The sequence below is a fragment of the Cetorhinus maximus genome, chromosome 22, assembly GCF_964194155.1.
Source record: "Cetorhinus maximus chromosome 22, sCetMax3.hap1.1, whole genome shotgun sequence".
NCBI lineage: Eukaryota > Metazoa > Chordata > Chondrichthyes > Lamniformes > Cetorhinidae > Cetorhinus > Cetorhinus maximus.
Window position 1 is genome coordinate 23891083 of NC_135900.1, and position 23468 is coordinate 23914550.

The 23468-nt window shown below is 40.7% G+C and overlaps 1 protein-coding gene across 5 annotated transcripts in view; it reads right to left on the minus strand.

The window, feature by feature from the left end:
* Window positions 1-23468, minus strand: part of LOC144696533 (protein O-mannosyl-transferase TMTC2-like) — a 207474-nt gene that overhangs the window by 22101 nt on the left and 161905 nt on the right. For all 5 annotated transcript variants that reach the window (XM_078567932.1, XM_078567927.1, XM_078567928.1 and 2 more), the window contains 4 exons: window positions 18175-18253; window positions 16823-16944; window positions 12611-12692; window positions 7642-7756 (listed from right to left, as the gene is read on the minus strand). In XM_078567932.1, the coding sequence (XP_078424058.1) occupies window positions 7642-7756; window positions 12611-12692; window positions 16823-16944; window positions 18175-18253 (398 nt within the window). The remainder of the gene's footprint in view (window positions 1-7641; window positions 7757-12610; window positions 12693-16822; window positions 16945-18174; window positions 18254-23468) is intronic.

Consider the following 23468-nt stretch of genomic DNA (forward strand, 5'->3'; position numbering starts at 1 on the left):
GGAGAGCACACCAATTTGTCCAATTCCACCTGGATCCCGAAAGCCAGGACTGCAAAAGTGTTGGATTTTGCAGCAATCTCAGGTTTCCCACAAGGGCAGGGCGCTAGTAACTGCACACGTGTGGCCTTCAGAGGTCCCTGGCAATAGTCAGTCACATTCATCAAGTTCAAGATTCACATTCAGTAAGAAAGGTTTCCACTCTTTGATCATGCAACTGACTTGTGATCACAGAAGCCACATCCTGCATGTTTGCATTCGGTTCCCAGGGAGTTCTCACAATGCCTACATGATGAACCACTCCAAGGTGCCACAGGTTTTTGAAGGATCTCGGCAATTGCAGGGCTGGCTTGTTGAGGACAAGGGATACCCCCAGAAGGCCTGGCTAATGACACCAGTTCACTGTCCACAGAGTGCTGCTGAGGAGAGCTACAACGGCGCACATGCCTCCACAAGGTCCACGACTGAGCAAACAATAGGTGCCCTAAAGATCATTCAGGCGGGGCTCTCCAAATCGCACCACAGTGCCCCAAATCATTGTTGTCCTCTGCACCCTGCATAACATCATGCTACAAAGGGGAGACAGTGGCATAGTGGTATTGTCACTGACTAGTTATCCAGAGACCCAGGGTAATTCTCTGGGGACCTGGGTTTGAATCCCACCATGGCAGATGGTGAAATTTGAATTTGATAAAAACCTGGAATTAAAAGTCTGATGATGACCATGAAACCATTGCTGATTGTTGTAAAAACCCACCTGGTTCACTAATGCCATTACCTGGTCTGGCCTACATGTGACCCACAACAAAACAATGTGGTTGTCTCTTAATCCCCATATGGGCAATAAATGCTGGCCTAGCCAGAGAGGCCTTCATCCCATGATCCTTGGCTGAGGGAGACATGGGCCTGCTTGCCGATGCAGGATGATGACAGGTGGAACTCCCGACGTCACCCTGCGTCATTTCAATTTTCATGTTGGTGGGGGCTCAGCCGAATCAGCTGTGCTCCCGCCGACCTGTCAACGGCCTATTGAGGCCATTAATAAAACAATTCAGATAATTGACAGGGCCAGGAGCCCTGGCGGGCTTCAGAGAAAGCATGAAACCTCATCCACGGGCGGGATGAGGTTTCATGTAGGTTTATAAAAGTTTAACTAAAAGTGATGGACGTGTCCCAACTCATGTGACAGTGTCACATGAGGGGACATGTCAGGGAAATTTTATTTTTGTGTTTTTAGCATTTTTAAATGTGGAGCCGATCTCCCTGAGGCAGCACTTAGCCTCAGGTAGATGAGTGCACTCTTTCGGCTCAGGGAATTCCCCCCTCCTACCCCCCCCCACCCACCAAGCTCATCCGCACTGGGAGTGCTTAGCGCTTCCTGGCAGACGTCATGCTGGGCGAGCTTTAATCGGCCCACCCACATAAAATGGTGGTTCCCCCCCTCCCGATTGGGGGTGCTGATCGGCAGCGCGCCTCCATGCACCCGCTCCTGAACTTCGCCCCTGATGGGGGTAAAATTCTGGCCATGGAAGACCAAGATGTCTCCTCCAGCATTGGTGAGACTGCATCCAAATAGTGTGTGCAGTTTTGGCCTCCTTATTTAAGTAAGGATGTAAATGCATTGGAAGCGGCTCAGAGGAGGTTTACCAGATTGATACCTGGAATGAGCAGGTTGTCTTAAGGGGAAAGGTTGGTCAGGCTGGGCTTGTTTCCACTGGAGTTTAGAAGAGTGAGGGGAGATTTGATTGAAGTATATAAGATCCTGAACGGTCTTGACAAGGTGGATGTGGAAAGGGTGTTTTCTCTTGTGAGTGAGTCCAGAACTAGGGGGCACTGTTTAAAATTTGGGGATTATAGGACAGAGATGAGGAGATTTTTTTTCTCTTAGAGGGTTGTACGACTTTGAAACTCTCTGCCCCAGCAGGCAGTGGAAGTGGGGTCACTGAATATTTTAAGGCAGAGGTAGATAGATTCTTGCTAGGCAAGCAAATCAAAGGTTATTGGGGGGAGATGGGAATGTAGAACTTGAAACAAAAACAGATCAGCCATAATCTTATTGAATGGTGGAGCAGGCTTAAGGGGCCAAATGGCCTGCTTCTGCTCCTATTTTGTATGTTTGTATGTCCGACGATGAGGATGGTGACGGGGATGGTGATGACAAAGACCAGGATGTCCTGGAGGCACATGCAGAGGCCAATGCAATAGTACAATGTGGCAGACAGGCCCGTGACAATCTGATAGCTACCAGATTCCAGGCAGGGTAAGCTGCTGACACATTTCCTTAACTTTTTGGTTTTCTATCCTCTGCTAGCTGGTAAGCCCCAGCACCTTTTTGGTTACAAACATTATACTTTGCTCTAATGTACCTTGATTTATGATAGCTGAATTAAGCTGCACTATTTAACGTCTGCCCGGCTGGTGGTTTGATCCTTTGCATGTGCCAAACTGTGCAGATATACAGAGCCCTGGCGCTAAATGCATGTATTAGAGCTTGCAAAGCACTCCATTCTCCCGCGACCTCAGACACCTGTCAGGGGAATTGAGATTTTTCCCATGCTCTCTCAAAGTCCATGTGCACGGTAACTTGGAAATAATATCAAATCTAATCTCGGCAGAGGTGCACTCATGTCACCCTCACACCTGCTCCCAGTGGCAGGGGGCAGGCTTTGCAGAGAGGCCTTTCAGATGGAACCAGATAGATGGATCTACAGGGAGGAGCAACATGAGAACACCATTTGTCCCCTCGAAATCGCTCCTCCATGCAGATTGATGAGAGAAGATCGTGTTCCTGCCTCCCAAATTGTCACTCATCCATAGTAAACCCATATCCCTTGACACCTTTATCATGCTGAAAAGTTTTGAGGTTTCTTTGGAGTACACTCACTCAGAGTACCTCACCTGCACTACTGCTTGTTGAGTAGCAAGCACTCCAGACCCTCCAATCACAGAGACTCCTACAAGTCTCAGTCCTAAATGGTCTTAGTATTAGTGCAAGACTGTGATCATTCTGGACACCCCAGCCAGGTTAAATATCTTTCCTGCATGGACCCTGCAGAGGTCTGTTAGAGCTGCTGATGCATCACATGGATAGCCTCACAGTCCTCACATGGGTCCAGCACACAAGCCCATTCTACTCTCGCTCACCTCATGGACTAAACCCCAGTCCTTCAATGTGGTCTGGTACAGTTTGGTTGCAAACCCTTTACGCAAGGTCTACTGCAACAAGCAGGTCAAACAAATCTCCAAGTGAAATGAAAACAGAAAATGCTGGAAAAATTCAACGGGCAGAATTTTACGGCCCCGTTTCAGCGGGGGCGGGGCCGTAAAATGCGGTGAGACATTCTAAACCCCATTGGCTTCAGTGGGAACGTAAAATCCCGCTGCTGTAAAATTCTGCCCAACAGGTCCGGCTGCATCTGTGGAGGGAGAATCAGAGTTTAATGTTTCGAGTCCGTAAGACTCATCTTCAGAGCTCTGAACTGCATGAGCAGTTTAGGAGCATGCATGTCAATGCCAGCTGCTGAGCCCTCTCCAGTAAGCAATTAACAAGCAGGATGTCCTGTAACCGATAGAACACTGAGAGCATGAAGTGGATGGCACACATTCAGTGCACATGTCCCATCTACTGCTAAGTCCTTCAACTCATACTCCTGTCTGACATCCCTGTGCACTTGCACACTCACACTGCCTGATAGGAAAATAGGAACATGGGGGCAGGAGTAGGCCATTCAGATGCCCTTATGAGTGTCACTTTGCAGTAAGTAGACTATGCCACTTACCCTGGTGGCACACAGAAGATCAGTCATCCTTTTTCTGCACTGCTGGGCAGTTCTCCTGTGAGTCTCATAGGCACTAACCTCCGCTGCAACCTCCGTCCAGGCTACCGTGGTAAAACGGGAGGGATTCCTGCTGCCATCCCTGGGAAACAGCAGCTCCAGCCTTTCCTGGAAGGTCTGAAGGAGATTCTCCAGGGAGCTTTGCTGAACTGTGGGGCCACATGTTGCCTTCTCTGTGACATTCTGGTCTTGGCAGAATTTGGAATGACAGCCAGACTGATGCTCCTGGCCTGCAATGAGTGAATGGCTGTCCGGGTGCCCTTCAAATATGGCGACTGTTGACTCCATGAGGTAACAGTGGGGATGGCAACTTCCTGCCTGCCCTGCTGCAAGAATCGGCGAGTAATGAACTGAACAGCGCAAGTTCGTGCATGGTTAGCCATCCTGCATCTCCCCTATCCCCAGCAGAAATCACTCCCACTTCCGTGCCCACCACCAAAGTTATGCTCTGGAATGGAAGATTCCAGCACAAGAGTAGAATTAAAACAGATGACAAATCAGAAGGAAGAATATCAGTGCAGATACCAGTAGCATAGTGGTTACTGGACTGGATACTGAGGTAATGAGTTCAAATCTCATCAAGGCAAGTTGTGAAACTAAATTCCACAAATTAGGTCACCTTGGGACTGATACTAGAAAGATGAGCACTAAAACTGCTGAACTGCAGTAAAAAACCGACTAGTTCACTAATGTCCTTCAGCGGAGGAAACCTACAATCCTTGCCTTTCTCTCCTGCAATGATGTACTTGAACCTTAAAGCCTCAGAATAACTAGAGATGGATTAAAAATGTCACCTTGCCAATGTCACTCACATCCTGGGAACAAAAATAACATCTTACATCATTTTTAGCAAACTTAACTTCGCTCTGTGCTCCCAGTTGAAACATGTTACCTTTTTGCTGCAAAATAAATACCAATTTCAATGGACCAGATTTGTGCAGTTCTTCACCCCTATAAAGGCTGCCTCCAATCAATGATGTACACATGTGAGTGTGCTAGTACAGAAATCACTTTGAGTATTTGAAAAGCAATTTATTAATATTACATCTATTAAGCCAGGATAAATATGTGACTTCAAGCCTCCCATTCAGACAGTTTCTACTTTGCTTGGCTTGAACGTACTTCCCTTACCCATGACTTTGATCCTCCAACTACTGCCATTTTACTTTGAAATGGCAGCCAAAACTATGTTGTGCCACATAAATGAAGCTTCAAAGTCAAAATATACTGTTTCATTGTGGCCCTGATTTAAACTTTTACAATAGTCAAATAGTATGATCTCACCTCAAGTTTATTTTCAAATACTGACACCTTTAACATTTATAGCCAATACTTCTTCATTTCTGCAAATGACTATTACTCCTCAGTCTTCCTCAACAGTCCTGATCTTACAAAGAAATGTATTTGTTTTTGTGAAGCTGAGAGTGTACTTGCAATAACATTGGTGATAAATTCTCCACCACGAGGTGATGTCAGTTCGACATGTTTATGCACTGGCTCTGTTGTAGTATCCCAGAGATTGAGAAACTATTTTTCCTGAAATGTCACATGAAAATCGTTGAGGATGTTGAGTTAGCAGTATAATATACAACAATATGTATGTGAAATTAAAAAGTAAACCTTTTGGATTCTTGAAACACTTAGCTGAAGGCTTACATGCTATCAACAGCCATATTTGTGGGAGAATCAGACTGAGGTCAAATAACTCCTGTGCTGCCCAGTCATTAATGGTGCTGCACTCTGTACTGAGGGTGGGACAGTCAGGTCTCAGTTCAGAGTGCAGCACCGTTAATGACTGGGCAGCACGAGTTATTTGACCTCAAGTGTGATTCTCCCACAAATATGGCTGTTGATAGCATGTAAGTCCTCAGCTAAGTGTTTCAAGCGTCCAGAAGGTTTACTTCTTAATTTCATATACTTATTGTTGTACATCTGCTAACTCATCATCAACAACGATTTTCATGTAACATTTCAGGAAAAATAGTTATGGATCGGAAGTAATACTCTATTGCAAGTTTGGCTGATATTTCACATGACATTAAAATGAAGCACAAGTGCTTATGTGACTTAGCAGCACTCCACTCACCTGTTTACCATCAAGTGTATTCTTTCATCGGGAACTGTGAATCACATCAGAGTAAAAGATTTCCTTTTCACAATTCCCTACGCTATGTGAGTATTTGTTATTACTTCTAAGATTTTTTACATTTTGATAGGATATAAAAATAAATTAAACCATGCAGTTTATGCAAAAAGTGACTGTGTGTATTGTGCTCTGTAATAATGATAAATTGAGTACTTTGCAAAGATTATTTAGTGAATACAAAGTGAACATGATGAATGTAAAAGGGCTGAATTTTGAAGTATGGGGTTTCACCATATGCAGTCTATACTTGACGCAGTTCACAGGCAATTAAATCAGCATTCAAGATGTCCATGATATGCTTAAGCCTGTTTTTGACTAACATAAGAAATAGGAGTAGGAGGTGGCCAAATGGTCCCTTGAGCCTGTTCCCAATTGAATAAGATCGTGGCTGATCTTCTACTTCAACTTCACTTTCCTCTCCTATTCTCATATCCTTCAATTCTCTTAGTGCCCAAAAAGCGATTGTTCATAATCTTGAACATACTACTGACTGAGCATCCACTGTCCTCTGGGGTAGAGAATTCCAAAGATTCACAACACTCCAAATGAAGAAATTTCTCCTCATCGCAGTCCTAAATAGCCAGCCCTTCATCCCAAGACCATGATCCTTAATTCGAGTCTCCTCAGCCAAGGAAAATAGTCTCTCCCGTCACATCCTATAAGAATTTTATATCTTTTGATGAGATATAGATAAATATCTAAGCTCAGCTGAGAACATTTAAGTCAGGTGAGATGTGAACTACTATTTGCTGATTCTCAGAACAGCATCCAAGATTAGTGCATTCTTTCAAATTTAATATAATGGTTGGAGGGCATTTGCAAGCAAACAGAAGTTAGATCTGGAGTTGTATTCTATAAAAGTTGTCTCTCTGGTCTGGTCGTGGCAGCAATTATGAAGCCTGCCAGCTTAAATATAAGCCTTTGTTTCTCCTTCAAACACTGATCAATCTGAAGTATATTTTACTCTTGGAGAAAACCGTTATTCATTTTTTCCACAAACTCTAAGCATAATTGCACCAGGAATTAATGCAGAAGTAAGTATTGGTCTATTGACTCAAGAGAAGGGATTGACTTAATTTATAGGCCATGCTGTTGTGGATTACCTGCTTACTGTCTATTTGAAATGATTTTCTCCATATGAACCAAAGTTAGTAATGGATGCATTTGTTCCCAATTGTGGTTTTTTACCCACTCCACTTACTGACTCCCAGTGAAAACTAATATACACTGCAAAAAAAAGTTAACTTTGGTCATTTACAAGTGAACTTCATTAGAAGACAGACTAGCTGTAAAAGTATATAGTATATCATTTCCTTTCTCCAAATACTTCATGCCAGCAAAGCACTTACTACAACCTGCCCTTCAGAGCTCTATGCAAGGTCACTCAGATCAAGTACGTATGTTTTTCTAAAAAATGCTTTAGCACACAAGACATCCAAGTTAAATTAGGCACAGAGGGATACAGAATTACGGCATGATGCTGCAGCTTTTTAAATGGATTTGAAAGTCTGCCACATTGAAATATTAGCCCCTAAATTTTTTTTTTTTAGAAAAATGCTTATTTTCCCTCCAAATTAATGTCATATAACAGAATCCATAGTGCCCAACAGTCTAATTTAAAATGCATTTCATGATGCAACCCATTATTAGGAAGGAACGAACCTGAGCATGTGGGCTGCATTAAAGACAACATCAAATTCCATACTATCCAGTTCAGCTGCTCTCTCTGCCATCTGAGCAGCTTCCACCAGACGAGACTCCTCTAACAGAAACTGACCTGTGAGAAAACATAAAAATACAAGTGTTTCTTAGGAACAGAAAAAGGCCATTAGAATCGACAGCCTCGACTCCTTTTCAAATATCAGACCATCCAACTGGGGCCAAATCCTCTCCTAACATGGCAAGGATCTAGCTTTGCTGGAACTCCACTGTTACCAGGATCCTCCTGTTTGGCTTGCAAGGGATAACACCTCTATCTGCCACTTACTAGTCAAATGGAAAGGAGCAGAACCAGGGACTCCCTATGCCCAGCTATCACATTTCCAAATTTTGAGGTTATTTCTTCATTGAAAGAGTTTGGAAAAGGAGTTAATTTTAATACCATGCATTCTCCCAAGTTTCTAAATAAAAGCAACTAGGTAAAAGATAGTATTTTAATAGCAAGTTCCCTCTTTCAGGGACTAAACAATAAGCATTTCATTGGTAACCTGGAAAATGCTGTTTACAATGTTTCTCCAGTGTTTCTGTGGATCTTCTTATGAAGACACATAATACTATTAGGAACAGCCCTGAGGACTTTTATAATATCTTGGGCAGTGCACACAAGCTATCAAAGGCAAAACGGCTAAACAACAATTCATTCTAAAATGGCTTAGAAACTTATTACTAATAACATTGCATAAAACTCTGGATTTAACAGTGGTTCCAAAGTGTTACATTTTCACCATTCCAATCTCAACAGAACATGAACAGCTTTAGAGAAGAAAATATTGAAGACAACCTTAAAACTGAGGATAGTACAGTTTAGTTATTTATGTTTAGTTTATCAATGCCTGTAAGAACATTTTTAAATTTCTATATTCTGTGTTTGTATTTAACTTTAATGTGTGATACATGGCTGTTAAACAAATCATTAAATTGATTTCATTTCCACTGATCTGAGGGTGAAAATTACCTCTAAGCAGTGCTAAGTTGGAGAGGGGCCAGCCTTGGTTCAATGGTAGTACCTTTGAATCAATAGGTTGTGAGTTCAAGCCGCACTCCAGAGACTTGAGCACAAAATGAATGCAGTGATGAGGGAATGCTGCACTGTCAGGGGTATTGTCTTTCAGATAAAATAGTAAACTGAGCCCTTGGTTCATAAAGTATCCTAAGGCACTCTGTTTTGAAGAAAGGCAGGGGAGTTCTCCCTGGTGTCTCTCAACCAGCACCATTATCTGGTCATTATCACATGACCGTGAGATCCTGCTATTCATAAATTGTATTTGCTTGTAAAGTGCTTTAGGGTGCACTGAGGTCGTGAAATGTGCTAATTAAATGCAAGGTCTTTCTTATTTATAATATTGAATAATTTAAAACACTCAGGTCCTGAAATTACATGGGGCAGCAACAAAAAAATGCGAAGTGTCATTCATCTGAAATTTCTCTCTCCATTAATTCAATAGACTCAAAATTTTATGCCACTAATTTTATTTTCAATAGGTTAATACCTTTGATGGAAGAGCAGAAATACAAATATGACACAAATGCATTAAGAATGTGTCTGCTAATGTTCGGCAGTGTAGTCTCAAAGCTATAAGCCAGTATCATTAATGAACTAAAATGCAGAAGAGTGTTATTTTATTATATATTTTCTTGTTCCAAATCTGCTGTCAGTTATCTTCAATGAGTTATATTTTGTCCCACTGGCATAAACAGAAATGTAAACTGGCAGTGGCAATGCCTCTAGAAAGTTGTGCCTAAACAGTTTATAATCATAGCTTCAAATGGAAGGTCAAACAGAAAGTTGATAGAAATTCCACAGTTTCTATTTAAATACTAATCAAGGTCTTTTGAAAATCAGAATCTTTTAAACAAATACATGTTCTTCAATTGAAGTTTCCCAGCTGAATTTGAGACGCTGTGTGGCACATTGTATGTCCTTCAATTCAGCTCTACCCAATCTATAAACACATATGTGATCTTTAGAATTTTGACGTCTAATGGAAGTATTATAAATAAACTAAAATGGTTATACTTGATTATTATTTTTATTGTCATTTAAGGGTAAATTACTTGATTATTTTATGTTTTATTCTTGATCCCAGGCCATGTGCCAATAATGGCTTTTAAAGCTATTTCGACACAGCTGCTAACAGTAGTCCAAAGATGGTTTGACCTCAGTCCCATGCAATTCACTGTATTTCACAATAGTACTCCAATCTCCCATTTACCATGTAAAGACCACCAACTATATTTAAGTACAATCCAAAGAGTAACCTATTTTGCAATCCATTATACAAAAGATAGTACAGAAAATTCTGTAGAAAAATTCTAACTTGCAAGTTTTGATCAGGAGGTTTAGAATTTTTTTTAAGCTTAAAGTTTTATTTAGGGTAATTGTTTTATTACTCACTCATTTAGCCATCCGGGTCAAAATCCTGAAACTTCTTAACTAACAACACAGCTGGTGTACCTACAGTATAAAGGCTGCAGCTGTTCAAGGTGATAGCTTATCACTACCTTCTCAATGTTAGTTAGGGATGGGCAATAAATGCTGGCAGTGGCCAGCAATACTCACATTCCATGAATGAATACAAAAAAGCAACCTAAACATCATGTCACCAAACTGCAAGAAAAACTTCATTATATTCTTTAAACACTGTCTAAATGTGGATATTTTTGTTTCTCTCAATCCAGTCATCAAAACCAATACACCAATACCTTAAGTATTGGATAGCATCTCAAGGGCATAAATTGAACTAAGTTGTTCTAATTTTGTACAGGTCATTGAGAAGACCCCATTTATTATATTGTGTAGTTTTGTTCACCATACTGGAATGTACATCAATAAAGTAAGAGAAAAATGTTCACAGATGAGCAAGAAAGATTGACATATTTAAGTAATAAAGGAAGACTCAAAGTTGTATTTGTTTTTAATGAAGGAATAATGATTAACAAGGACATTGATCTTTAAAATCTCGAGAAGTATACATAAATTAGATATAAGTGGGCTACTTTCTTTGGATTTTGATCACAGGGCTATAGGATACAAGGAGAAATCGAGCAGGCCTCAAGGAAGAGTTATTTCTTCCTGACACAGTAAGAGGCAGTTAGAAAATAAAACTTTCAGCAAAGGTGGTTACTGTGGTTGATTAACTCCTTTAAGAAAAGAGCTGATTAAATATCTAATTAGGAATGGGACTGAAGGTTAGATGTAGACAGGGGTTAGGCTTTGAAACACAATAGGTACTGCTAGAAACTAATTACCTCGAGCTAAAGGGTTGGGATAGATGGAAGGCTAGAATAGATGGAGCTGTCAGGATAGATACTCTGGCAATTTGTTGAATTATCTTTAGGCCTCAGTATCACATTCTATACAATGCCCTTTAATGATTAAATAATTATGGTAGATTCATGATAGGACAGACTGCAAATGGCACATGACATGGACGGATTATGTTTGATGGGCAAAGTGGGTGAATACCAGTGGCAGTGGAATGAAGCCCTTAAGTAGGCATTAATTGCCCACTCAGGGGCCTCAATTAGTGTTAGGCGGAGGTGAGAAGATGGCAGGATATCCACCCTGCACCCGCCTACCTGATTAAAGGCCCCCATGCCTCCAAATTTGCTGATGGGCGGGGGCATTAAATTCCACCCACTGTCTTTCAGATGAAATATTAAATCGAGTCACCATTTGGCCTCTTAAGTGGACATAAAAGATCCTATCGCAATATTTGAAAAGAGCACAGAAGGTCTCCCAGTTTTCAAGCTAATATGTATCCCTCAGACAGCAGCGCTAAACACAGATTAGAAAGGTAACTAGCCATAGACCCCAAAGAACCATAGGCATCTTTCTCCATTAGAGAGGGAGACAATGTACCTGGTCATATATTTCATTGCTACAGGTGGGAGCTTGCTGTGTGCAAATTGGATGCCATATTGGATGCATTATAACAGTGGGTCCATTTCAAAAGTAATTATTTGGCTGTAAAGTTCTTTGGGCCATCCTGAGGTAATTAAGGTAGATCAATTTCAAGTTCTGGGATCCAAAGTGACCACATATGGAGACAGCAGCAATGCAATCAAGACAAGGCTTCCAGTTGCCTGCTCTACAACCCATCAGTTGAATGAAGTATGGAGGACATCCAACATTAGCCTGCACTTGAAAAAGCAATTTGAAAAATCCTTGATGTGGAGCATTGCGCTGTATGGGTGCGAGAGCTGGGCCCTCAATAAGGCTGATGAGAAAGTGATCACAGCTTTTGAAATCTGCCTCTGGCAAAGGGTCCTTCAAATCAACTGGGCAGAGTGAAGAATCAATGAATTTGTCTGCAGGAAAATCAGAGTCCCAGCATCCCCTGGGCTTTTGACTGAAGTGAAGAAGTGGAAATTGAGAAAGTGCAACTACTGGAAAAGGTGGGGTGAGAGTCTGGTGTTGGCAACAATAAAACTTGAAACATCAGGAAAGAGCAGGCCAGGTCAGAGAAGAACTGGATGAGTGGAGAACATCAGAAACTGGATGGAAGGAGGAATGACAGTGGTGTGCAGACGTGCAGTGAACAGATAGAAATGCCTACCACCCTTGGTGGCCAATGCCTAAGTATGGATGGATGGAGGTCATGAAAGGCGCTATTGAAATGGAATTTATTCTTTCTTTTATCAAAGAAGAGCAGGCAGCTATCCCAGGGTCCTGGTTAACATTTATCCTTCAACCAACACCATGAAAACAGAGATCATGTATCTCATTGTCGTTTGTGGTACTCTGTTGTACACAAATTATGGCCACAAAATTATAGCTTTTACACTGCAGATGAATTAATCAGCCATGAAACATTTTGTGACATCCTGTGGGCGTCAGTGGTGTTTTGCAAGGTCTTGATCCTTTCTAAAACTAGGGCTAAGTTAAACACCGAGTTAAAAATGAACTCACCATAATGCATGTAGCAGTTTCCTTTTGCTGGATCAAGCTGAATAGATCGCAAGAAGTACTTTTCAGCTTCTTCCTTACGTCCCTTTGAATTAACAAAATAATCATAATTCAGACAAAGGCTTAAACATCACACAGTTTTCGTCTTAAGTCACTGAACAGTGAAAAAAGAGCCTAGCTAACATTACCTTATAATAGATTCCAAACACCTATGAGTGCACACAAAATTTTGTGTATATATAAATGTTAAAATAATCATCTATGCATTCTTTCTGTCAGAGGTGATTATTTTAACATTTATATATGCACAAATTATGCCAGTGCTCAATAAATTTTGCTCATGTATTATCTATGTCATAAACAGAATTTACCCAGTCCTGAAATATTTTAAATTAAATCCTCCAACAGGTGCATTCAAACCGACAGAAACATTTTCCAGTCGCTGAGTTCCAGAGTCTCACTGTAAATGGCAAGTGATTCTTGTTATTGATTGAGATTAGAACACACCAAATCAGGTCACTTTATAGCTACTAAATATAAAGCCTATCAATGAGAAAAACTTAAAGAAAGTTCAATGTCCACGTTGTTTCACTTGCTGAAGGAACTAATGCGCTTTACAATTCCCCACACAGCATGAACCCGGATCATCCTGTCAATTTAGGGTGGATCGCTCCCTCAAAGGAAATGAAACTGGAGGCTTAACCCATGGTTGTCAATGTCATCTAACTAGCTCATGATGCCTGGGAAGAAGTTTTGGGTTTTTTTTTTATTGGTTAGGGAATTGTGTGCAAAATGTGAGGAAAACCCTATAAGGAAGAACCAAAACAATGTACTGTACATACAGTGAGCTGTAGGCATTGGATAATGTTCTTAAAGATGTTTTATTCTTAAAGAGATATCGTCTTCACAAAAATGATTTGACCAACTTATATAATAATAGTAAAGCTGCTGCAATGTTACAGTTTGCTTCAATAGCCTATGTGAGCTAAAACTTAAAGTAAAAACGCAGCCAGACCAGGGAGACAATTATTTGCCTGGATCCCCCACTATTCTAAGAGCTAAAGAAGCCACTAAGTATGCAATTCTCATATAGGTAGACAGACAGATATAGTTAGCAAGCTAAACAGTGGAAGAAAGAGAGCCATACTCCAATTGAAAATGAAATGCTGCATTCTTAAAAATGTTAATTACAGAAAAGTTGTGATCATTAATTATTGCATAGTAAAATGATCTGTTAGGTAAGTATTTATGTAATACTGTATAGCCTTCTATTTGTTTAAATGTTATATATTTAAATGAGTTCCACTGCATCATATTGATGGATTTGGCCCATGTACATTGTCAACTATTTTACATGGCATAGCTATAAACAGACTAAACTATACAAACGGCATGCACAATCATAAATCAGCATTAAGTAGAATTTGACTGACTGGTAAGCGCAGGCACCTTCTGTCTGCTGAAACACACATTAAATGTATTTAGCATGCAAAGGAAAAACTAAAACTGCACAATAGAGAAACAAACTTTTCCCCTTTAAAAGATTGCTTGCTATATAACAGACATATGCAGCACCATTGGATCATAGTGCATAAGATCTTACAACCCAAATTACTGAAAAAGTACCCTGATCCCACAGTACCTCATTGCAGCAGTATGACATTTGTTATTTAATATTTATTAAGTAAACTGACTTTTCAATTTAAATGACAAATTCTTGCCATCTGTGTCTAGGGATTTGTATTCAACAAGAACTCAAATGAGATTGACTTCATTTAATTTGTGGCTCCTCTGCTTAGGATGCTGCAATGAAGTGCAATGCCTAATTCTGTAATGAGGCAGTTCAATGCAAATTAATTTATTTGGATAACTTAGGCAGACACCAATCAAAACTTGTATCTTTGTCTTGTTGTTATATATCAGAGTATTAAAGGAACATGAGGTTTATGAAGTATGTATAGCTTGCACAGGAAGCAGTGAATTGAAGTCTGGAATGACTCGGAGCCAAACCAAAATAATAAACTAGGCAATGAGGTCATATCTTTGGTTTGCTTGTTCCAGCAACATTATTATTACTCACTGTTATGCTAGAACCCTATTAATACTTTGTCAACCTAGCTTTCAGATGAGAGGCCCCGTCTTCCCACTTAGGTGGATGTAAAAGATCCCACAGAACTATTCAAAAAATGTATTTTCTTCTGTAACCTGCCAACAGTTATCCCTCAACAAAAACAAAGATTTGGTATTTGTCTCTGCATTTGTGGGCCCTTGTTGTGCACAAATTGGCTGCCTCATTTCCTACATTCCAATAGGGACTACATTTTACATTGACTGTAAAGCGCTTAGGGACATTCTGATGTCATAAAAGGCGCTATACAGATACAAGCTTTTTTTTTTCTTTCTTTCTCTACATAACATTTCCTTTTTAAAATATCTGAGCTGATATGATTTCCAATTCGCTTTCCATGAAATGATTTTCTGGATTAAATTTCTTCAGCACAGCAGAGTACATGGTCCCCTATTTATAGTCATAGATTCAAGATCCCACATTTGATTGTCACATCAATTTGTCTGCCCCTGTTGAAACAAATTTTTACTGTTTTCAGTGTTCTGCTGGATATATTGCCTCATGGAGCAGGATTATTCAATATAGCATGTAGAGGAAAAACAGACCTGCTCACACTGTTCCTCTGATCGTGTACTACCCTCTGACTAATCATGGTTTTGTGTTGATATGAGTCTGGGAGATATGTAAATTGAACAGAGGCTATGTAAGAAAAGTAGCCCCCCCAGAAAGTAGGTGAAACAGTACTTCAAACACACAAACATAAAGTCCATTCACGTTGGAAAACTTGAGATAATCACTTCACAATTCAACAACATTTGAAGAGCAGGTTTAGGTGCCCAGTCATGTTGTAATCCAACTCAATAAAAGAAATATTCCAGCAGGCATTGGCGCCAAACATTTAGCAAATATAAAAAGAGGTAGAGAACAAAAAAAGAAAATAAACAATGAAAATACCTGCTTACCCTGGAAATTAATTCCTATTTCTGGAAGGAATGTCACATATGCAAGAATTATGAGCCTCCCCACAAACAGAGGATATTTTATTTGCCAAATAAATTGGGAAATCTGAGCTGCTGGCATAAAAAAAAATACTTAAAAAGGTCAACCACCAGCCAGGTGAAATGCAGCAGAAAGAGCAAATTATGGCTATTTTAAAAGTGACAGGGATCTGTAGGTTTTATTTGCTTCTGCTATTAATAGGTGAGACTGTCAACATTGTCCCACTTCTACATTGCTCCCCAGGTGGTGTTATCACAGCTACGATTACACATTATCAAAATATTTTTTTTTAATTTCTGGAAAATTTTTTTAAACCCTGATAATAGTAATTCACCTGGCGGGTAAGAGGACTTACATGAACCTGGTGCACCTATACCAACTCTGGCAAGAATCTAAATGAGTAATCTGATGTTGCTGTAATGCTGTGGCAATTTCAATATAGCAGGAAGAGTGCTGTGTTGCTCTTGAAACCGATGCACATTTAAATTGTTGTATCTACTTACAGAAGTCTAACCCCTGCATGCCCAGTGGAATCTCGTAGTCAAATCAACTTAAGTAATTCCAGGGCGACACGCCTCAGTAATAGCAGGGGACAACTGTGGGATGGACAGAGCGCTTTTGCGTCACGGAAAGATCATAATGTTTTTTTCGAAACACTGTTGAAGCGGGCCTTACAGATTGAATTCACCAATTTCCTTCTAAGTCTACCAGCCTGATCTTAAAGAGCGTCAATCGGGCCAGCACCCTAAAAATGTCTGCTGCATTAAATAACAATAGGGAAAACACACATATTACTGTTGCCATAGAGCAGCATTGCAAAGGGACATATTGCTACCCAATATGTGCCTTCCAAAAACTCATAATTAAAGAAATTGATAACTATACTGTACTTAGAAAAACTATGGCTCTGTGTTACTCAAACATATTTGAGAAGCAGACTCAACATCTTCTAAGTAGAAAACCATCTGACTAAGGAAAATTTGAAAAAGTTAAATAACTTATGGTTCAGGCACAAACAATGAAGGTAAGCGCTGGGGTCTAAAGACTTGCTTCCAAGCTCTTTATCCTAAATGTGCAAACTCACAAGAGACAACTTATGAAATATGAGTTGCATAAAGACTGCACAAATATTAATACGGTCAACTCACAGTGAGTGCCAGAAGTTTCCCATATGTGAGGTGGGCAGGAATATGATCAGGTTTGGAACGCAGGGATTCCATGTACCAGTGCTCAGCCTCTGTCAGTTTGTTCAGTCTCATGTATGCCTCACCTGTGGGTACAGACAAAAATCAAAGCTCGCTGTGATAGGTATCTTTAATGAGACACTCCCGTAACGCAAGCATACCAAAGAAAATCTTTTAAATGTGTCCAACTCCTGTGTTTCGTTATAACATGACAGGTTAACAAATGGACAGATTCCATACAACAGAGAAGCCTAGCATACAGTACTTTGATGTCCAGTTTGAGTAATGACCTTTTGGAATTTAACCGTGCTGACTGGAAATAGAAATGAAGCATGTCACCAGTGAGGCTACTCCTCCAAAGCACTATTCAGCCCAAAGACTAATATATTACAACAGGAGGGGGGGTCAACATCCTCAGAAAAAAAGCATTAATCCAAATCAAATTCCTGAGAAAACAATGCAGCCCTGACCAGGGAGACAACAGTAATGGATATTTAAGGCTGAGCTCAAACTTAAAAATACATGTTTAAATCTACAGGAACAATATTTGTTTTTAAGCATTGGAGTTGCTTGCACTATATTACCAACCCCATATAGTTTTTTTTATGATACATCTACGTTCAACTAGGGAGTTATTAGTCACAAAGACAATTTTAATATATTACTGTGGTTCACCTATTTTCTTTGTAACCACTCAAATGAAACTGAATAGCTTAAGATAACACGTTATGCTACAATAATATTTTCCTAGGGCAAGAGAGTTTTGTAGTCATGTAGCAAAATGATAGCCTACTAAGCTTAGTGGCATGACAATAAATTTATAACATGCTTTGACTCATCTGGTAGCTGTAATGAACCCATTCTGTGGATTGCAACTCTAATCAAGCAGTAATGTGTCAGTAGTGGTGCTTGTACCACCATATGTCTCTAACACAAGGTCTACTTAAGTTGCTTTTTAACAAGCACTTTTAATGTGGTATTTTGACTAATATAACAAGAATTGTTTTTCACTGCTTAATAAGCAGCATATGTTGTACCTCTACACTGCTATTTTTAATGTTACCTTACTTAAGTCTTTGAGTTTAATTTTGATTGAAAAATTCATCAGCTTAATGTTTATTTGAGGCTTCTGATTAGAGCCCGTTCCACAGGATGACATATCATTACTGGGCTCGTTAATTCAGAAGAGCTGCTTTGCAGTACTTGATTAGAAGGATGACATTATTACAGACCTATTGCGCAGAACATATCCTTATAAAACACAAACACTCACTTCTTTGCATGCGGCAGTGTGATTGCAAGGCATGTACACTCACCCATCATGTTGTATAAACTCTGTGGTGCAAACTGTTTTGGCATCTTCTGTATTGCCTCCTTATAGACAACTAATGCATCCTACAGTGGAAAAAAGGAACAAAGTTGTTTTGAACTCAAAGCTTATTAAAAAAAAATCTGTGAAGATACAAGGACCTCTTTTTCAACACACTTCTTTTTCCCCATTTCTCATCAGGCCACATAATAACTGCCTCAGAAAGAGTGCGTGAACAATTTTCTCCCAGGCTTGTAGCAACCTGGACCAGCAGTAGGTAGTGCACAGGGGTGGTCACATAGTGATCCTTTTTAATTTTCTTTTTGAAGGGTCTCTGCCTGAAATAGCAACCTACCTCTTTGCATTTTGATGGATGTGCTTTGCAATTCCAACTTGTTTTTTGCTTTTTATTTCCAATGCAATTAAATGGTGTCTGTAATAGTAGAGAATCTTATAAGTTTAGGTCCATATTTGTGATGTTACTGTCAGGGTTAAGGATTCCGTGACCATTTTCCCCACCACAGAGACTCCGATAAAGGTGACCTTAATAATGTGTTTTGGGCAGGAGGTTGCCTGAAAGGGACTTGCTTCTCCAGGCAGCACCGAGCTGGATTTGTCATTATTGGAATGTGTTCCATAGTTCTAAAGCACATTCCCAATCTGTGCCCATCCAGGAGACAGCTAGCATCCTGGTGTTGACACATTTCCCTGATAGCTGCTAGCTTTTGAACAGAAGCTTTTTAAAAATCAGCAGAGAGACAGGAAATCAGCATAGACAGTAGAAAGTGAATCAGACAGAGACTAGTTTTAAGTGTAGAATTTCTGGCATATTCAGAGAGAGGCTTGTATTTTTACGCCAAGTAAAAGGCCCACTGAAGTGGGTTCTGTTTTTCTAATAATATCATAGGACCACAGAATGGTTATAGCACAGAGGAGGCTATTCTGCTTCTCATGACTGTGCTGGCCCTCTGAAGGAGCAATTCACCTACTGCCACATTTCCCTGTAGCGCTGCAAAATTTTCCTTTTCAGATAATGATCCTTCTGAAAGTCTCAATTGACCCTGCCTCCACCACACACTCAGGCTATGCATTCCAAATCATAACCACTCACTGCGTGAAAAAGCTTTTCCTCATGTCACTATTGTTCCTTTTGCCAGTTGCCTTAAATCTGTGCCCTCTGGTTCTCAATCATTCCATCAATGGGAACAGTTTCTCCTTATCTATCCTGATCAGACCTCCTCATGATTTTGAATCCCTCTATCAAATCTCCTCTCGGCTTTCTCCTCCAAGGAGAACAATTCCAGCTTCTCCATAACTGGAGTTCCTCATCCCTGGAACCATTCCCGCAATCTTTTCTGCAACCTCGCTAATGCCTTCACATCTAAAAGTGTGGTGCTCAGAACGGGATACAATACTCCAGTTAGAGCCAAGCCAGTGTTTTATACAGGTTTAATGTAACTTCTTTGCTTTTATACTCTATGCCCCTATTGATAAAGCCCAGGATGCCATATGATTTATTAACTGTTCTCTCAACCTCTCCTGCCACCTTCAATGACAAATGCACATGTACACCCAGGACCCTCTGCTCCTGTAATCTTTATTTAATATTGTCTCTCTGTGGTTCTTCTTACCAAAATGAATCACTTCACGCTTCTCTAAATTGCATCTGCCACATGTCCATCCATTCTATGTCCTGTTAACCTGTCTATGCTCTTTTAATAAGAACATAAGAAATAGGAACAAGAGTAGATCATTCTGCCCCTCAAACCTGCTCCACCTTTCAATAAGATCATGGCTGATCTTCTTGTGTTTCAATTTCCACATTCCTATCTAACCCTGATAACCTTTGATTCTCTTGCCGAGCAAGAATCTATCTACCTCTGTCTTAAAAATATTCAATGACCCCGCCTTCTGAGGCAGAGAGTTTTGAAGTTCAATACCACCCTCCTCATGGTTCACAATACTTCCAAGTTTTGCATCATACGCAAATTTTGAAATTGTGCCTTGCACACCAAGGTTTAGGTCATGAATATATACTGGGAAAAGTGGAGATCCTAACACTGACCCCAGAGGACCTCCACTATAAACTTGCATCTAGTGCAAAAAACAACCATTCACCACTACTCTTTGTTTCCTGTTAATCAGGCAATTTTGTATCCATGTTGCAACTGTCCCTTTCCTTCCATGGGCAGAATTTTGCCGTTGGCGAGCAGGGGGCGGGGTCCGCTTGCTGACGCGTAAAATGACGCAGGATGACGTCGGGCGGAACCCCTGAGTCATCGCGCCCTATTTAAATTTTCAGGAAGTTGGGGGCGCAGCAAAATCAGCTGCGGGCCCGCCGACCTGTCAATGGCCAATTGAGGCCATTGACAGGGTAATTTAAACAATTAAAGGACCTGCCCGTCTAACCTTAAGGTTGGCGGGCAGGCCAAGAGCCCTGGCAGCTAAAAGACAATACATGAAGCCTCATCCACCAGCAGGATGAGGTTTCATGTAGGGTTTTTAAAAGTTTAATAAACTTATTAGGTAAATTATGAACATGTCCCATCTCATAGGACATTGTCACATGAGGGGGACGTGTTAGGGAATTTTTTTTTCCATTTTTCATATTTTTTAAAGTTTCAGCGATCTCCCTGAGGCTGCACTTAGCCTCAGGGAGATGCGTGCTCTTTCATGCGCATGCGCGAAAGAGCGCACTCTTGCTTTTGGGGAATCCCCCCCCTGCACAGGAAGCCTTAATTGGCCCGCCCACATAAAATGTCGGCGGGGCCTGCTTCTCCAGCGGGGATCGGCTCCCCGCCCGCCGGAGATTGGGTCGGGCCTGCCCGCCAGGCAGAAAATTCTGCCCCATGAGTGTTAGCTTTCTCACAAGTCTGTTGTGCAGTACTTCATCAAATGCCTTTGGGAGACCATGTACATTACATCAACACCATTACACTCATCAACTTCCCTATTACCACATCAAAATACACCAGCAAGTTAGTTAAACACAATTTTCCCTTAACAAATCCATGCTGGCTTTCCTTAATTAACCCATATTTACCTACGTGACTGTTAATTTTGTCCCAAATTATCATTTCTAAAAGCTTTCCCATTACTGAGGTTAAACTGACTGGCCTGTTATTGCTGGGCTTGTCTTTACACCCTTTCTTGATCAAGGGTGTATCAATTGCAATTCTCCAATCCTTTGGCAGCACCCCTGAGTCTGAGGAAGATTGGAAAATTATGGCCAGTGCCTCCACAATTTCCACTCTCTCTTCCTTCAGTATCCTTGGATGCATCTCATCCGGTCCTGGTACTTTTATCAGCTTTAAGTACAGACAGCCTCTGCAATATCTCCTTCTTATCAATTTTAATTCCTTCTTATCAATTTTAATTCCTTCAAGTGTCTGAACTACTTCCTCCTTCACCATGACTGGGCAGCATCTTCTTCCTTGGTAAAGACAGATGCAAAGTAGTCATTTAATACCTCAGCCATGCCCCCTGCCTCCATGCGTAAATTCTGTTTTTGGTCCCCAATCGACCCCACTCCCTCCTTTTACTATTTATATGCCTGTGGAAGACTTTTGGATTCCTTTTTATGTTAGCTGCATGTCTTCTCATACTCTATCTTTGCTTCTCTTATTTGCTTTTTCAATTCCTCTCTGGACATTCTATATTCAACATAGTTCTCAATTTATCACCTACCTGACTTCTGTCTTAAACACATTTTTTCTGCTTCATCCTAATTTCTATCTCCTTTGTCTTTCAGGGACCTTTGGATTTATTTGTCGAATCTTTCCTCTTTGTGGCAAGAAACCTTGACTGTACTTGAACTATCTCTTCTCTCAAGGCAGCCCATTGTTTATGCAAATAGAAGCTGACGTTTACCATATTCAGTCATCTATATGATGAACGTATTATGGAATAAAGCAGTTAACGAGGCCAACCAAACAATATCTCATATAAGGGTAGGTTTTAACTTTCAATAGGGGCAGAAAATGGATGGTAGCTGATTAACCTCCCATTATACATCTGCTCAATTTCACTTCCATTGAGGTCTAGTGTTAACTTGCAGGGAAGTGAAAGGAGTACAGAAGCTTAACACATGGAGGTTCAGTCAAGACCACAAAGGAGTTCCCTTGTTAGGCCCTCGGGTCTTGCTACTACGTGAGCAGAGAAAGCGCAGATGGTCAGACTGTTTAATGGAAAGACTGATAGCACTGAACCTGCGTCGGTACTTCCAGCAAACTCAAATTCATTACAGTTAACCAGACACTATTTTGTACTGTGGGTTAATAGGAAAAGGGATGCAGCTTGCAACTATTTTTAAACTGTCGGTTGAATTAGCATAAATTTAGAAAGGATGCTAAAACAAAATACTATGGATGCTGGAAATCTGAAATATAAACAGAAAATGCTGTAAATATTCAGGGGCAGGCAGCATCTGTGGCGAGAGAAACAGAAATAACATTTCAGGTCAATGACCTTTCATCAGAACTGGGCAAAGTTGGAAATGTAATAGATTTTAAATAGGTCAAATGGGGGAGGGTGGGAATAGCACAAAAGGGAAGGTCTGTTCTACGGTGGAAGACAAGAGACATTAAATGATAGAAGGGATGTTGGGCAGAGCCAAAGGGCGTGTTAAGAGCACAAGTAAAGAAACAAAATATGGGTCCAGAATAATGAACGGGTGTCATCCAAAAGCAAAAGGGAGAAAAACATGATTAAGACCAAAAAATGCAAAGAAAAGGAAACAAAATGGGGGCATAGATCTTGGTCTGAGATTGTTGAGCTCAATGTTGAGTCTAGAAGGCTAATCAAAAGGTGAGGTGCTGGTCCTCGAGTTTGAGTGAGTTTCATTAAAACGCTGAAGTAGGCCAGGGACAAAGACGTCAGCATGAGAGCAAGGTGGAAAATTAAAATGGCAGGCCAAAGGAGGTTTGGGGCCAAGCTTGCAGACTAAATGGAGGTATTCTGCAAAGTGGTCACCCAACCTGCGTTTGGGCTCCACAATGTAGAACAGATCGCATAGTGAACAGTGAATACTGTGTACCAAATTGAAAGAAGTACACATACATCACTGTTTCACCTGGAAGTAGTGTTTGGGGCCTTGGGCAGTGAGAAAAGGAGGTGAAAGGGAAGATGTTACATTTCCTGTGCTTACATGGAAAGGTGTTGTGGGAAGAGGATGGGATGTCGGGAGTGATAGAGGAGCGGATCAAGGTATCGGACGAGAATGGTCCCTCTGGTTACTGAAAGGGGAAAGGAGGTTGTGTTTGGTGGTGGCATCATGCTGGAGGTGGCAGAAATGGCAAAGAA